The sequence below is a fragment of the Balaenoptera borealis genome, assembly GCF_965194805.1.
Source record: "Balaenoptera borealis genome assembly, chromosome: 5".
Taxonomy (NCBI): domain Eukaryota; kingdom Metazoa; phylum Chordata; class Mammalia; order Artiodactyla; family Balaenopteridae; genus Balaenoptera; species Balaenoptera borealis.
Genome location: NC_138862.1, coordinates 104,135,224 through 104,152,388, shown reverse-complemented (window position 1 = coordinate 104,152,388; position 17,165 = coordinate 104,135,224). Strand labels below are relative to the sequence as shown.

The 17,165-nt window shown below is 37.8% G+C and overlaps 2 protein-coding genes across 2 annotated transcripts in view; one reads left to right on the top strand and one right to left on the bottom strand.

The window, feature by feature from the left end:
* B3GALNT1 (beta-1,3-N-acetylgalactosaminyltransferase 1 (Globoside blood group)) overlaps positions 1–17,165 on the bottom strand; it is a 646,348-nt gene that overhangs the window by 474,416 nt on the left and 154,767 nt on the right. The gene's annotated exons all lie outside the window — the stretch shown is intronic.
* Positions 1–17,165, top strand: part of PPM1L (protein phosphatase, Mg2+/Mn2+ dependent 1L) — a gene marked incomplete at its 5' end in the record, with an annotated part of 311,535 nt that overhangs the window by 191,253 nt on the left and 103,117 nt on the right. The window contains one exon of the mRNA XM_082394196.1: positions 13,096–13,270. Coding sequence (XP_082250322.1) covers positions 13,096–13,270 — 175 coding nt within the window. The remainder of the gene's footprint in view (positions 1–13,095; positions 13,271–17,165) is intronic.

The window sequence follows — 17,165 nt, the reverse complement described above, 5'->3', positions numbered from 1 at the left end:
AAGAACACATGTGCCTAGATGTTATAAAATCAGAACTCTAAGGGGTAGAGACCGTGGGTTTCACCCTTCAGTGAGCTTGTTGAAATGTAGCACAAGTTTAAAAAGCAGATTCTAGGGTCCTACCTGAAAAATTGTGATTTACTAACTATGGAGCAGGACCCATATTCTGCATTTTTAAGACACCCCTCCCCACTCCCAGGTGCTTTGGAAGCAGTTGGTTGGAGTACCACCCTTGAGAAATACTGATCAAGTCTGACCACATCATTTTGTAGGAAAAACTACAGCCCTGTACCTAGTGCCCTCTTCATGCTTGGATCTAATAAGACTTCAGGGTGAGCCGGTTCATGGACTTTATACCTGAGTTCCTAAAATGGGACACTAGATACTTTGTGTGTGTTTCTGGGAAGAGGATCCATTGCTCTCATCAGATTTTCATTTAGGTTCGAAATTATACATAAATTACAAGAAACACTTTCTTGGTTTGAGATAAAACAAACTCTGGCTCTGCCTAAACCAGCCATCCTGTTTCTGTGGTATTAAACAAGATTTGGTGCCCAAGAAATATAAAATAGTATGACATCTATATGCCTTATGGCAAATGTCAGAGTGATAGAAAGAATCACAGGGGGACCTGGTCCTTTTCTCTTTTATGTTTGTGGCTATATAGAATTATCACTCACAGGGTTTTAAGCCTAGTTTTAAAGCACCCCCTCCCCATCATTTTCTTCCAGCATGCCTGCACTGGGCTAGATATTAGGGAAACCGTCATATGTGAAAAAACTTTGTCCTACCTGCTAGTTGCTCATAAATTAGTGAGGAGGCAAATAGTTGACTAGATGGAGACACTAAGAATTAAGTGGTAGAGAGCTGTAGTAGAGGTCTGATGAAGGGCAGTGCTGTGGCAGCTCTGGTGAGGCAACAATAGCTTTTGTTCTGGAAGATAACGTTTGCAACATAAGCGCTGACTCCTATCCATACAGGAGTAGTTTTAAAACAATGTGCCACTGAGATTGGTCATGTTGTTTGACTTCATTCATTCATTTATATAAGAAACATATATTGTGCACCTTTAACATAAAAGGCACTGTGAAGGCTCCTTAAGATGTAATATTTAGAATATATTAAAGTTACTCCATCTTTAGTTTCAATGTTATAAATTAATTAACATAGAAAGTACCGTGTTATGATCAGTTGCCTCATATCCTGTCTGGAAAGGGGTAAAATATAAATTTAGTACGTGAAAAAAAAGAAAAACAATGTACGGTAGATGGCTACCGAATGCATTCTTTATTGACCTATGTGTGAAATGCAACAAATTACGTTTTCCTTCTCAGGTTAACCTCAAAATAGTTTTGATGGTTGGTCTTGCGGGTAGAGCCAGTGGTGGTGAAGACTAAATAAAACTTTCAGGCAGTACAGATTTTTGTGTTTTCCTCTACGCAGGGTTAAATTTCAGAGTAGACAACATTTGTGTTTCCTGACCTTTACTTGCCAACTTTGCACCTTATTCCCAGGGATTTCTCTGGGTGCTTTCCTGCTTCTCATTCCCCCTCCCTGTGTGTAAAAATCTGATCAACATGTCCACACTAAGACTGACCATTTCTTGGTGTATTACTCTTCCTTAAAATATTTGCCTTTTGAGAAGGGGAAGAACTGGCATAAACCAGAGATTGCAAGCTGTAATGTTAGAATTTTAGGGCTCAAAGCCAAAAGGTAAAATGATTTGGGGGCAGGGATCCTTTTCGGGTTCTACGTTAGACCAGATTCCTGGACAGAAAGATGAACCCTTTTCCAGCCCCCCACTGCACATACAAGGAGCCTAAATCTCATACTGGTTTTGAAGGCACTTCTTCTTTTTTTTTAAGTTAATTAATTAATTAATTAATTTATGGTTGTGTTGCGTCTTCGTTGCTGTGCGTGGGCTTTCTCTAGTTGCCGCGAGCGGGGGCTACTCTTCATTGCGGTGCGTGGGCTTCTCGTTGCGGTGGCTTCTCTTGTTGCGGAGCACGGGCTCTAGGCGCACGGGCTTCAGTACTTGTGGCACACGGGCTCAGTAGTTGTGGCACATGGGCTCAGTAGTTGTGGCTCACGGGCTCAGTAGTTGTGGCACATGGGCTCAGTAGTTGTGGCTCGTGGGCTCTAGAGCACAGGCTCAGTAGTTGTGGCACACGGGCTTAGTTGCTCCGTGGCATGTGGGATCTTCCTGGACCAACTGAGGACCAAAGAATTTATTAATCATCACTTTAGTAGTAGTAGTAGCGAAATAACCTCAACTTTTCTTTAGACTGTAAAAAGATAAATTTTTAATCCCTTAGAGTTTGAATGTAGATTTCACCAAGATAATAAGATTAGGAAAATGGACCACATGGCTAAACAGTATTTGATACCGCCGTACTGTGAGAGAGATATATATATAAAGCCTCCATCTGCTGTCAGGGAAGTCATCAGTCAAGAAGTGGAGTTTTAATTATATTTTCGTGCTAGAGCATGCTTGGTGCTACCATGTGAATATGCCTCAGATTACATATGGATCAGATGACTGATAGAGTTATTAAAGGTTTGTCCCTTGAGGAATCCCGGAGGAATTGTCCTGAACCTATAACTTAGCAGTCGTCATCTTAGTGTTTAAGCTAAATGAAAACTTCACTCTCCATATTAAGTAGGTTAGGTTATATGGCTCTGAGTCCCTACCATGCTGAGTGTTATGCCCTCTGTGGTGGTCATTGTGCCACACAACTGACCAGCATTTGCACGTCCACAGCTTTGGTTCTCCAGAGCAATCTCAAATCTCCATAATAAGCATAGGATAGCATTGACACACTTCAGGTTTACGTCTGAGACTTTTTCCTGATGCCGTGTGTCTTGAAGGAATCAAATTTGCCTTCTTGAGGCAGAATTATGAATTCAGGAGTGCAAAATGGTCCTCTCTAAGAGGTTTTTCTTATTTAAATAACCCCTCCAGGTTAGAAGTGGCAAAGACTAAAAATGGAAAGAAATGACACTCTTGGCAGGCGAGAGAAAAGAACAACTCCCTTGCCTCTGCCCTCTTGCTGGTGGGCAAGGGCGCTCACTCTGACTTTGTTTTGAAGTGCCTGGAGCCAAAGAGCCCTTGTCAGAAGTTAATGATATGTTACCCTAAGAAAGATGGATGCCAAGGTGGACCTAAGTAAATTCACATGCCTTCCATGCTGGCTGCTGTCAACGCAGCACATGTGCATTCACCTCCCTTCAAGGGCAGGGCAACCTTGTCTGCAATAAAAATATTACTCCCTTCTCTCTTCTGTCGTCCTGTGGCACGAATTTTGAATGATCTCTTTTATGATCTCTCTTTTATCTCCTGAATACCTAGCGATTCATCCCTGAGGTACTGTTTCCTAAAATTCAGCTCTTTTCTACTCAGCATTTGCAGAATTGATTTCCCACCTAACCTCCCTTGTGTGTCTTCCTCAGTGTCAAAATCTGCTTCTCCTCAGAGGGTCACTGATCAGATGCCCTCGGAGCCAGATATAGCACCTTATTGTGTGTGGCATCAATGTTAACTTTAGCCTTAGCATGGGTCCCAGGATCAGCCCCTTTGCTTTAGTCTCCTTTTGATCCAGTCTTAGAAGCCTGTGTCCATTCATAATCGACACTCATATCAGAAGCAGCAGCACTGTGTGTTCCAAGCCAGGCATATATTGTGTAAATATAAACTGAAAGGCGCTGCCATCAATTATTCGTCCCATTCATTTCAGTGGAGCTTGGGGATGTCTCTCTGCCAAATTACTCTGTGTGTGTGTGTGTGTGTGTGTGTGTGTGTGTGTGCACATTAAGTAAAATGAAGGGGGAAGGGTAATTTATAAAATCAGATAATTGGAAAGATATTAAAATCCTGAAACTTCTTATCTTGGCAAAGCACAGCCTGTACCATCCTTGAGGCAAAAGTGATAATTCTTCTTAAGATGAATTTTCCAGGTTTGTAATCTTAGAATCTCATCTGTTGGTTTTTCAAATTTGCTTTGAACTTGGGTCTTTACATCAGGATCAACATTTATAACCACTCATTACAAACTTAATGATAAAATCCATTCCTTGATTTTAAAAATATCTTCTAAGTAAGAATTTATTGAGTGTAGGGGAAGCTTTCTTTGCTTTGGATACCATACCTAATTTTTTAAAATATAAAATTGTATACTGTATACTAGGTCTTAGACTTGGTAATAAAATAGAACATTTGATTGAAAAGAAGGGGGCATAAAAACCTCCCACAACTATGAAATATGCAGTACTAAATAAAAATTGTAAGGCATGTTTTCATAGTGAAGGACATCAGAAGCCTATTTTTATTTTAAATCTATTAAAGTTAAAATGAATAGTAACTTACCCTTTGCAAAGTCCTAGAGAAAAATACTAAAAGTGTTTTGAACATAGTTCTTATTTACTCCTGATCTTTCTCTAATGGAGGCTCTATTGGAATTTAATTTAATATCATTTAATATCTTTTCTTGGAAATAGCTTTTGCCTCCCTGGAACTTGTAACCAAAATCATTAGTATGATATTTTTCTTTGGAGTTCTATAAAATAATACTTTTTCCTCCTAGAGGTTTTTCTTTTTTAAAGGGGTGGTGGATATTCCATAAAAGACAGAGAGGTGGATGGTTTTCAGGCTTACAGTTAAGTGTTCAAAGTAAATTTAATTTGTTTCACTGTACTCTGTTTTCCCGTTGTTTTCAATAGCATCTCCATCATCTTTAGCTTCCAGTTTTGCAACACTGAAGCCATTTTATGGGTTTTGCTTTTCCATCTGTCACCAAGATTTGCTCATGTGCTCTTTCTCTTCTCAACGGCTTTATCCTAGTCTGGGTCTGCTTTACCCTACAAAAGAAGGGACCACAGTAGGCATTGCCTTCTTTTTAAAATACAAAAATTTTTTTCTTTTCTGGTTCAAAAGCATTTGGTGATTCCTGCTCCAATCCACGACTCACTGCGTAACCAAGGATAAATTACTTAACCTCTCTGAGTCTGTTTCCTCATCTGTGAAAACCAATAAGTGTTTTCGTGAGGGTGAAATAAGCGAACACATGTGAAGCATTCAGCACAGTGCTTGGCACATAGAAAGTGGTCAATCATTTTTCTATTTTTTTTATTTTAGAAAATTTGGAAAATGAAGAAAACCGCATAGAGAAAAAATATCACCCAAACTCTTACTAGTCTGAGATAACTAATGATGCATATTAACATAATTCAACCATTTCCCCCTCATGTGTGTCGTAAACAAACTGCTTTGTAATCTGCTCTTCATTATGAATGTTTTCCTACATTATTAGTATTCTTTCATGACATGATTTTTAATAGCTGCATTGTATTCCATTTCTTGGCTATCCCATGATGTAATCAACCAATTTGTAGACAGACTTTCATTATCTTGAATAATACTTTGATAAACATGTTTGCTACACAAGTCTTTATGCTCATCTTTAACTTTTTCTTAAAATAAATTCCTGGAAAGACAATTACTAGGTTAAAAGTGTAAATTACTTTACGTTTTTGTTACTTTTTTTCATTTGCTGTCCCCAAAGTGTCCGATTTATATTCCAATCACAGTGTAGAAGGCCATTTTCCTTTCCTTCAGACTTTTTACTTGTCTCCCTGCTTTAATCTTTTTCTCTTTCAGTGCATTTTAAGCTCAACTCCAAGCACATTCTTACTCAGACAAGATTTGATAATTTATTCACTCTTTTTGATGTTTCAGTTGTTTCCTGTTACTGCTACAAATCAAAGCTCCCTGGTTTAACAGGGAGTTAAAACTTCTCCACCTGCCAGCTCTCTCAGACTCCTAGTTTCATCACCTTCTTTTATGATTTCTCCCCGTGAACTCACATTCACTACTTTCTAGATTGCTTTTCTTTCCTCCAGCAAGAACTTCTTACCTCGAAACTGATCCTTAAACTCTGCTGAAATGATGTCCTGATTCTTTTTCTTGTGCCCTCTTTAATTTCTCTCCCTAGAGGCCGCTCAGCACTCACAGTAGCTCATATGTTAAACAAAATTCACCTCAAGATTCATGTCTGTTTTTGTATTGGTTTGTAAAATGTGTTTTTCCAGTGTTTCACCTGTGTGTGCTGTTCGCATGCTAAAACTGCAGGTTGATGGCAGAGGTCTGTTCTCCCAACAGTGTCAAATCTAATGTGCTTCACTCAGCAGACGCTCAATAAATTAGAATTGGCTGGCTGACAGGTTTTCTTTTTAAGATGAACTGTGAAGCGTTTAGCAGCTTTTGAAATGCACTTTTTTTTTTTGCGCTCTCCCTCCCTGTCCCCCATCAAACTCTTTCATATACATTGGTTATTTCTTAAAGAACATTCAACTGTTATAGTAAATAGCGTTTTAGCATAATGACCTACTAGGTCAGCATTCTATCCACTAGGTTCCCAGAATTTAGATCCTCAATCGTTCTGCTTCTTTTATCTTTTTCATCCATTGAGTCCTTTTACAGGGTTTATACTCTAGCCCTTTTCTGTCTTCCAGACTGCAGTTGGCATGGGTAATATGAATGTATGCACATTCTGTAAGAAGGTGCTTTGGGCACCTTTTGTGCTCTACCTCAAGCTTTTAGCTCATCTTTTTATTCTAGCTGTTCACCATCTTCCCAGGTGTAACCGGAAGAACTGACGAACCTGTGTCTTCCCCTTTCTGTCCTGAGGCTTCTCTGCCACCACCTAGGGTATGTTTGGGAACCTACTCAGCAGTTCAGACAAGCAAAACCTGAATGCCCAGGAGGAGTTGACACCCCTCAAGGCAACCCTTCCCTCGGACACAATTCTGAGGCATTCTGCATGACTGCTCAGAGAGTCCCTAGCAGAACTGAGTTCATTGCCAAATGAAGAAATAAAGGCAAGAATGGAAAAGGTCAAACAATTATGGAGAGGAAGTCGTTAAATAAAGCTTCATATACAGCTTTGTATATGAAGTACATAATTTACCATGTTGGCATGTGAATGATGATTTGGGTTTCAGCCGTTTACTTCCTAAAATAATGGCTCCAATAATGATTGAAGACCAGGTGTAGTTCCATTTGCCAGTAGAAAACCAGATTTGTATGCTGTTTCTAGAATCATGAAAGGAAATTCTGATTGCAGGCAAAGAATTATGAACTGTCCAAAGGTTTTCTCTAAAAGCTATCTCAAAGTCCCTGATTCTTGGATACAGTGAAGATATTAAGCTTCTATGGTAGAAACTACTGAACTGGGTGCTGGGAGAACACAAGATGTTTAAGATACAGTCTTACATCAGCCAGACTGGGGAGCTAAAATACCTGTACCTCTATAAATACTTGAAAGACTGTTGGTTGCTATTAGGTGGGTTCACTAACAGAGTTTATAGCATTTGAGCCTACTTTGAAGGATGTGAAGGATTGGCCAAATCCATAATTTGCCTACTTTCACTTAAAGTTATTTTGAAGATACAGAATGATAACAGCATAAATTGCTCAGAAAAGTATAAAGTACCGCACAAGACAAGACACTGAAAATGGTAACAAAGTACTGTTTCTGGAATAGTTAGGTTATAAGAATATGCAATTTAGGACTTAAACTTCTAGTAGCACTTATCATTGATTAAAGAATAGATAAGTAATCCTATATTTTAATTTTGTTTTTCACTTCATTTTTAGAATTCTAGTGAAGTTTTAAAATTTAAATTGCTATTTGTATTATCTATCACTTGTGCAATAATTCCAATCTCAGTTAATAATATGACAGCCTGTTTTTTATTGAGATATGATTGACATATTAGTTTCAGGTGTACAGCATAATGATTCAATATTTGTATATGTTGCAAAATGATCACCACAGTAAGGTCTAGTTAACCACACATAGTTATGCATTTTTTTCCTGTGATGAAAACGTTTAAAATCTGTTCTCTTATAACTTTCAACTAAGCAATACAGCCTTATTAACTGTAGTCACCATGCTGTACATTATATCCCCAGGACTTATTATTTTTTTTATAAGTGGAAGTTTGATATCTTTTAACCACTTTCACCCATTTTGCTCACCTCTGGCACCCACCAGTCTATTCTCTGTATCTATGGGTTTGGTTTTTGTGTTTTGGTTTTGTTTTTATTTTCCACATGTAAGTGAGATCATAAGGTATTTGTATGACATCCTGTTTTTTTTTTTTTTTTTTTGGCTGTATTGGGTCTTCGGTTCGTGCGAGGGCTTTCTCCAGTTGCGGCAAGTGGGGGCCACTCTTCATCGCGGTGCGGGGACCACTCTTCATCGCGGTGCGCGGGCCTTTCACTATCGCGGCCCCTCCCGTTGCGGGGCACAGGCTCCAGATGCGCAGGCTCAGTAGTTGTGGCTCACGGGCCCAGCTGCTCCGTGGCATGTGGGATCTTCCCAGACCAGGGCTCGAACCCGTGTCCCCTGCATTAGCAGGCAGATTCTCAACCACTGCGCCACCAGGGAAGCCCCGACATCCTGTTTTTTGGCATAGGTTTATGCTTGAACATAAGGTTTTGACTGACATTTGAATACATTTAGAGAATCACCTCAGTATAAAGGTGATTTCTTGAAATATCTTGATAGAAGCTAGTATTTTGCTAGAGTTGTTTCTTTCTATTCCTCTTAAAAATCTTTCCCAGAGGAAAGACCTCTATACAGTAGTCCCTCAGTATCCACAGAGGATTGGTTCCAGGACCCTCTTGGATACCAAAATATGAGTCGCTCAAGTTGCATATTAAATGGTGTAATATTTACATATAACCTATGCATATACTTTAAATCATCTCTAGATCATTTATAATACCTAATACAATGTAAATGCTATGTAAATAGTGGTTAAATACAATGTAAATGCTATGTAAATAGTTGCTGGCATGACAAATTCACTTTTTGCTTTTGGGAACTCTGGTATTTTTTTGGAATTTAAAAAAATTGAAGTATAGTTGATGTACAGTATTATGTTAGTTTCAGGTGTACAACCTAGTTATTTGACAATCAAATACGTTACAAAATGATCACTACAGTAAGTCCAGTAACCGTCTGTCACCATACAAAATTATTACAGTATTATCGACTACAATCATACCTCCGAGATATTGTGGGTTTGGTTCCAGACCGCCGCAATAAAGCAAATATTGCAATAAAGTGAGTCACGAATTTTTTGGTTTCCGATTGCGTGTAAAAGTTATTTTTACATTATAGTCTATTAAGTGTGCAATAGCATTATGTCTTAAAAAACCAATGTAATGTAACTCAATTTAAAAATACTTTATTTTTTTTCATCCACTGAGTCCACTGAGTAAGATAGTTAGGGAGTTTGCCATTGACATGTACACACTGCTATATTTAAAATAGCTAACCAAATGATGCTTCTTTTATCTTTTTCATCCATTGAGTCCTTTTACAGGGTTTATAGCAAGGACCTACTGTATGGCACAGGGAACTCTGCTCAATATTATGTAAGAACCTAAATGAGAAAACAATTTGAAAAAGAATAGATACATGTATATGTATAACTGAATCACTTTGCTGTACACCTGAAACTAATACAATATTGTTAATCAACTATACTCCAATATGAAATTAAAAGTTAAAAAAAAAAGATTTGCAGAAACAATTTCATGGCTTAAAATGAAGACTTTCTGAAAAAAAATACTTTATTACTAAAAAATGCTAACCATTATCTTACAATGTGGGGTTGCCACAAACCTTCAATTCTTAAAAACAAACAAACAAAAACAAAAGCAATAAATTGAAGCACAATAAAATAAGGGATGCCTATATACTCCTTATGCTGTGTATTACATCTCCATGATTTATTTATTTTATAACTCGAAGTTCGCACCTCTTAATCCCCTTCACCTATTTCACCCAACCTCCCACTCCCTCTCCTCTGGCAACCACCAGTTTGTTCTCTATATCCATAAGTCTGTTTCTGTGTTCTTTGGTTTGTTCGTTTGTTTTTTAGATTCCACATATAAATGAGATCACATAGTGTTTGTCTTTCTCTGCCTAATTTATTTCACTTAGCATAATACCATTTTGTTGCAAATGGCAAGATTTCATTCTTTTTTATAGATGAGTTATATTCCTTTGTACATATATATACCATATCTTCTTTTATCCATTCATCTATTACTGGACTTTTAGGTTGCTTCCATATCTTGGCTATAGTAAATAGTGCTACAGTGAACATAGGGGTATATATATCTTTTTGAATTAGTGGGGTTTTTTCCCTTGGGTAAATACTCAGAAGTGGAATTGCTAGATCGTTTGGTAGTTCTATTTTTAATTTTTTGAGGAACCTTCATACTGTTTTCCATAGTGGCAGAACCAATTTACATTCCCACCAACAGTGCACAAGGGTTCCCTTTTCTCCACATCCTTACCAACACTTGTTATTTGTGGTCTTTTTGATGACAGCCATTCTGACAGGTGTGAGGTGATAGCTCATTGTGATTTTGATTTGCATTTCCCTGATGATTAATGACGTTGAGCATCTTTTCATGTGTCTGTTGGCCATCTGTATGTCTTCTTTGGAGAAATGTCTATTCAGATTCTCTGCCCATTTTTTAAATGGATTTTTAAAATTTAATTGTATGACTTCTTTATATACTTTGGATAATAACCCCTTATCAGATACACCATTTGCAAATAGCTTCTCCTGTTCATTAGGTTGCCTTTTTGTTTTGTTGATGGTTTCCTTTGCTGTGCAAAAGCTTTTTAGTTTCATGTAGTTCCATTTGTTTATTTTTGCTTTTGTTTCCTTTGCCTGAGGGGACAGAACCAAAAAAAATATTGCTAAGATCAGTGTCAAAGAGCATACTGACTGTGTTTTTTTCTAGGAGTTTTATGGTTTCAGGCCTTAAAGTCTTTAATCCATTTTGAGTTTATTTTTGTATATGGTGTAAGAAAATGGTCCTCTTACTGAGGCCACACTGGTGTGCAGGGCTGGCCCCCAGTGCAGCTGGCTGTAAGGACTGGCTACAACTGTTGCAGGTGTTCTGGTGTGCAGGGCTGACCCCTGGGGCGGGAGCCGCTTTGGGGGGATGCCGGTGCCTGCCAAGGGTGCCCGATGGGATGGGCAAGGCTGAGGGCCACGTTGGAGAAGCTCTGGTTCTGGCTGAGGGCACCTACCTGGGCTGGTGGGGCAGGGTTTCTTTCCAAATATTTTCTGTCTGCAGCTGGTTGAATCCACAGATGTGGAACCCGCAGATACAGAGGGCTGACTATACATGAAGTTATACTGTTTTAGAAATGAAATGCCAAAATTTAACTCCACTGTAGTAAAAAATATAGGCCCGGTTCCAAGACCTCCACCATGATTTGAATTAAAAGAGTAAATCAGTGAACACAGTAGGAAGGAAATGTGTGGTATGCTTTCAGTTATACTGAATACACCAATATTTGTTAAACGTGCATTATGGAATTATTTCCTGTACTGCATAGATATTTCCAAGGAAAAAAATTAAAGACACGTGTTACACTGAATAGCAAGGTAGTGTGAATTTTAAAATAGTTATTCTGCAGTATGTCTCTTCATTTTCCATTGTCAGGAGAAAATTGTTGTTAAGCTCTAGAATTAAATATGTTGTGCTAATGTGCTGAGTCCATTTACATTCTATGGAATAATTTTATTTGTTCTGCACTAGCTGGCTGGCAGAGAAAATGAACAGTGTTATTTCACTGTTGATATACTGGTGATATTTTAAAGTTGTAATTTCATCAGCAACCGACTTAGGGGATCCAAATATAAATCTGGAAATGAAGTGTTGTGTGCTATATTTGGCTACTCTGAAGACTGAAATATAACTTTTTCCACCACTTCCCAGTGAGTTTTTCCTGAGAAGTCAGTTGTCATTGTTCTGGCAAGTTTCTTTTCATCCTAAACTGTGCTAACATTTAGAAGGAAAACTACGAAGGTTCTTTACCAAAAGAACATATTTTAAAGATAATTTTTTTTAATTACAGGAATTTTAAAAAAAATATTAAACTATGTAGATGTGTCTTCACCTTATTCTGGGCCCATACCCCAGAGACAATCCTGTTTAACAGTTTCTTTTATTTTAGTTTTCTACTGATTGTGAGTATAACTTTAAACAATAGATGTATGCCTTCATTTATTTATCAACTTTAGACCCTATACATATGTTGGAGGACCGCAGTGTAAGAAGATGCCCAAACTCTTGGCATTCTCAAGAGATATGTTTTAAGAATTTCAATTCTCCTGAGTCATACATGCTGCCGTATTACTTAATTTCTCCCTTAAAGTTCTATTTAACTTTAACTGTGATTCTTAACTGGAAGGGAAAAGAGTGTGCTGTGGCCCCAGTCCACCAGAAGAATGTATCAGAATCTTGGGGAAGGTCTTTTTCAAAGTACAGATGTCTTCCTTCCTACCTCCAAGGGAAGCTTGCTTACCTGGTTGAAAGTCACTGTGTGTAATTTCAGATGTTACTACTTGGGAGTAAACTGTGCAGATAATGTAGAAGCAGGGGAAAAAAAGTTAAGAATAATATACATAAAGGCCAAGATATTTAAGTGGTGAACAGTTCTTTTCAGGTTGAGGCATCTTTGTTTTAGGTCTCTTCGTTTTCTGTTTCTCCTATGATTCCGTTATCAGCCCTAGCAGAGGGCTTTCCTTTTTATTTACTTCACAAGAGTTCCTGCATAAGCATTAATGAGCAGAGAACAACAAAGCAAAGCAGAGGTTTGGATGCCACAGCATAGGAGGGCTTACTGCTGAGATGAGTTACTAGTTTATGCATTCTAGATTAGGGCGAGTCAGATTTATATCCAGTAAAATCACTATCAGAGGGCCCTCTGGGTTCAGTGGAATAGCTGAAACTCTGAGTTCAACTCCATGAATGCCAATCCATCATCTTTTGTACCTTTAAACCTGATAGAAAACTCTTAGAGGTCTGTAATTCTGTGTATTTGAAGATCAGCCTTACTTGGTACAGTGGAGTCTAAAAATGACAACAGTGACAAAGATGTGATTGTCTAAAGGGCTGGTTCCACAGTACTTTGAGTTCTCACTACAGCACCTGAGGGGAAGTGAAAAGCCTAAGATGAGAAATACTAATGGGGTTCTCTACTTGTTTTATTGCAGACGGCAGCTGAATATGTAAAATCTCGACTCCCAGAGGCCCTTAAACAGCATCTTCAAGACTATGAGAAAGACAAAGAAAATAGTGTATTGTCTTACCAGACCATCCTCGAACAGCAGATTCTATCAATTGACCGAGAAATGCTAGAAAAATTGACTGTATCCTATGATGAAGCAGGTATGTTGGTCTTTAATAGACACACACACACACACACACACACACACACACACACACAATGTTTTTTCCCTGAAAAAATTTCTTTTTAGATTTTGGTTAAATTAGGTCCTTTACTTTGATAGAAGATGAAGGGCAGACTGGATTCAAAGTTATATAACATGGATTAACAGTAAGTTTCTTCTCTGCAGTTTTAGTATCCAAGATTTCATCAGGAGATTTCTAAAAATGGCTCTTAAATATCAAATCCCTTTAAAATTTTGGCTCTTTTTTAAATGGAATTGTTCTGCCCTTTTATCAACCATGTGCTCCTGTTGATTTAATCGTTTAAAGTGTCACTTCAATTTTGGATACCAGCTGAAAACTTTTACATCCAGTAATCCAAGAACCGTTAGTTGCTTCAAGTGTTATTTTTTAATTTCAGAGATCTTCTTTTCTAAAGAGGTACCATTTTTTTCCTGAAGTTTCAAGCTGAACTTGACTTTCTTTTCCTTAAGCTCCTCAGATGAATCCTAGCCCCTAACAGCACACTGGACACGTTGGTTCACTGCCTTCCATAAGTTCATATTATCCGAAGGAGCTTATTAATGAAGGCCTGGATAGACCTCCTTACAACACCATTTTATCTATTACATGGTTTGTCGGCTAAAACCTAATTTTAATGAAACCAGTACAGTATTACTTGGAATTATTAAAATCTTTAATAAAATTAAACTTATTCAGGAAAAATATCTTGATTAAAATTGTCATACCACCCCTGCCCCCCTCCCCCCAGAAATGGAGAAGAAAGTATGGGAAAATAGGTTTCTAATGGTCAAACATTGGTAGTATTAGTTTCCTTTTTAATACCAGGAGCTTCTGTTTTTATTTCTACAAGGAAGTTGTTATTTTACATCTTATTTTCTTTCACATGATCTAAACAGTCTCAATGCTGATATTCTTAACATTTGATTTCAAGCTTGAATAGCAAACAGAAGAGCAGATTTTTAAAAAAATGCTGCACATGCCTAACCACTGATGCAGTTTTTCTAGTTATTAAGCTGTCCACATTTTCATTCAACCTTTTAACCTCTTTACATCCACACGATAGATACCCATTTCTAGCCTCACCCAGGACATCTCTACTCTCTCTGATTCTCCTTTGCTTTATTATGTTTTCCAGACACAATGGCTCTCTTCTGCCTGTTGGGTATTTATTTATTTGGTCTCCGTATTTTTCTTGTGTTTAACAATCTTCTCTTTGGAATTCTCATTCATCTCCTCTCTCATCCCCAGTGGAGTAAAGTAAGGCTATGATCAGCCCAATCAAAATAATATTTAAATTTTCATAGCATCTCAGAGATCATAGAAGTCAAATAGTCCATCTACTTCCTGACCCCATAATCACTTTTTAAATTTTATTGAAGTATAGTTGATTTACAATGTTGTGTTAATATCTGCTGTACAGCAGTGATTCAGTTATATATATATATATATTCTTTTTCATATTCTTTTCCATTATGGTTTATCACAGGATATTGAATATAGTTCCCAGTGCTATACAGTAGGACCCTGTTGTTTATCCATCCTATGTATAATAGTTTGCATCTGCTAATCCCAAACTCCCAATCCTTCCCTCCCCCACCCCACTTCCCCCTTGGCATCCACAAGTCTGTTCTCTATGTCTGTGAGTCTGTTTCTGTTTCGTAGATATGTTCATTTGTGTTGTAGTTTAGATTCCACATATAAGTGGTATCATATGGTATTTGTCTTTCTCTTTCTGACTTACTTCACTTAGTATGATAATCTCTAGGTCCATCCATGTTGCTGCAAATGGCATTATTTCGTTCTTTTTTATGGCTGAGTAATATTCCATTGTATCTATGTACCACATCTTCTTTATCCATTCATCTGTCAGTGGACATTTAGGTTGCTTCCATGTCTTGGCTATTGTAAACAGTGCTGCTATGAATGTAGGGGTGCATGTCTCTTTTCAAATTATAGTTTTGTCTGGGTATATGCCCAGGAGTGGGCTTGCTGGATCATATGACAACTCTATTTTTAGTTTTTTGAGGAACTTCCATACTTTTTTCCACAGTGGCTGCACCAATTTACATTCCTACCAACACTGTAGGAGGGTTCCTCTTTCTTCACACCCTCTCCAGCATTTATTATTTGTAGATTTTTTAATAATAGCCATTCTTACTGGAGTGAGGTGGTGATACCTCATCGTAGTTTTGATTTACATTTCTCTAATAATTAGTGATGATGAGCATCTTTTCATGTGCCTGTTAGCCATCTGTATGTCTTCTTTGGAGAAACCTCTATTTAGGTCTTCTGCCCATTTTTCAATTGGGTTGTTTTTGTTGTTATTGAATTGTGTGAGCTGTTTGTATAGTTTGGAAATTAATCCCTTATTGGTTGCATCATTTGCAAATATTTTCTTCCAGTCCGTAGGTTGTCTTTTCATTTTGTTTATGGTTTCCTTTACTGTGCAAAAGCTTATAAGTTTGATTAAGTTCCATTTGTTTATTTTTGCTTTTACTTCTATTGCCTTGGGAGACTGACCTAAGGAAACGTTGGTATGATTTATGTCAGAGAATATTTTGCCTATGTTCTCTCCTAGGAGTTTTATGGTGTCATGTCTTATGTTTAAGTTTTTAAGCCATTTTGAGTTTATTTTTTGTGTAGGGTGTGAGGGAGTGTTCTAACTTCATTGATTTACATGTGGCTGTCCAACTTCCCCAATACCACTTGCTGAAGAGACTGTCTTTTCCCCATTGTATATTCTTGCCTCCTTTGTCAAAGATTGACTGTAGGTGTGTGGGTTTATTTCTGGGCTCTCTGTTCTGTTCCATTGATCCATATGTCTGTTTTTGTGCCAATACCACAGTGTTTTGATTATTGTAGCTTTGTAGTATTGTCTGAAATCTGGGAGGGTTATGCCTCCTCCTTTGTTTTTCTTTCCCTCAGCATTGCTTTGGCAATTCTGGATCTTTTATGGGTCCATATAAATATTAGGATTACCCATAACCATTTTATAATGAGAAAACTGAGACCCACAGATTTGCCTGAAGTAACACAGTTACTTAGTTGTAGAGCTGGGACTCCAGCCTCCTCATTGCTAATCAAGCTGGGCTTTCACCATATTAATGCAGGTTCTCATTCACTCAGTAGTCATTTGTTGAATGCATAGCAATATGCTAGGCAGTTGGAAGAAAGGGGTATGAGTATAGAAAAGGAAAACAGACCTTCCTTAATGAAGTCTAGGTGGGCGCTGAAACATAGATATATGACTTCTGAAGAAAAATTCCTGAGGATTTTGAAATAAGTATGCTCTGTAATATGCACAAGCTATTTAAGTTAAGCTGAGGGGATGTGGCATAAAGGAATAATGAAAGTGGCTCAAGTTTTCAATGGAATTCTTTAGGGGAGGCATTTGCCTAAACCCTGAGGGACAAACAATGGACATGGGTTTGTGAGGAGAAGAGAGATGCAGTCCATGTGATGAAGGGTCCCAAGGGGATGCCAAGATGGGAATCAACATCAGCTGCAACCTCCCACCACTCAACTTTTCCTTCCTCAGGAATAATTTTCCACTCATCTGCACTGTTGTTGAGCAATGATTAATCTAATCTGCAGAGGTACATTTGTACGTGACCCTTAGGAACAAATACTTTGCCATGGAATTAATCTATCAATAAACTCTACAGCATGAAATAGTGGAAATAACTACAGGATTGAGAGTTAGAGGATCTAAATTCCCAGCCTTTCCTCTAGCTTAATACTGGTATGATTAATGCCTAGAGCCTCTGTTTCTTCATGTATAAAGTTGGGCTAATAAAATCTCACAGGGTTATTATGATAGTAAAATATATTATATTTGAGGAAGTCCTTAGTCCTTCATATTGCAAATGCC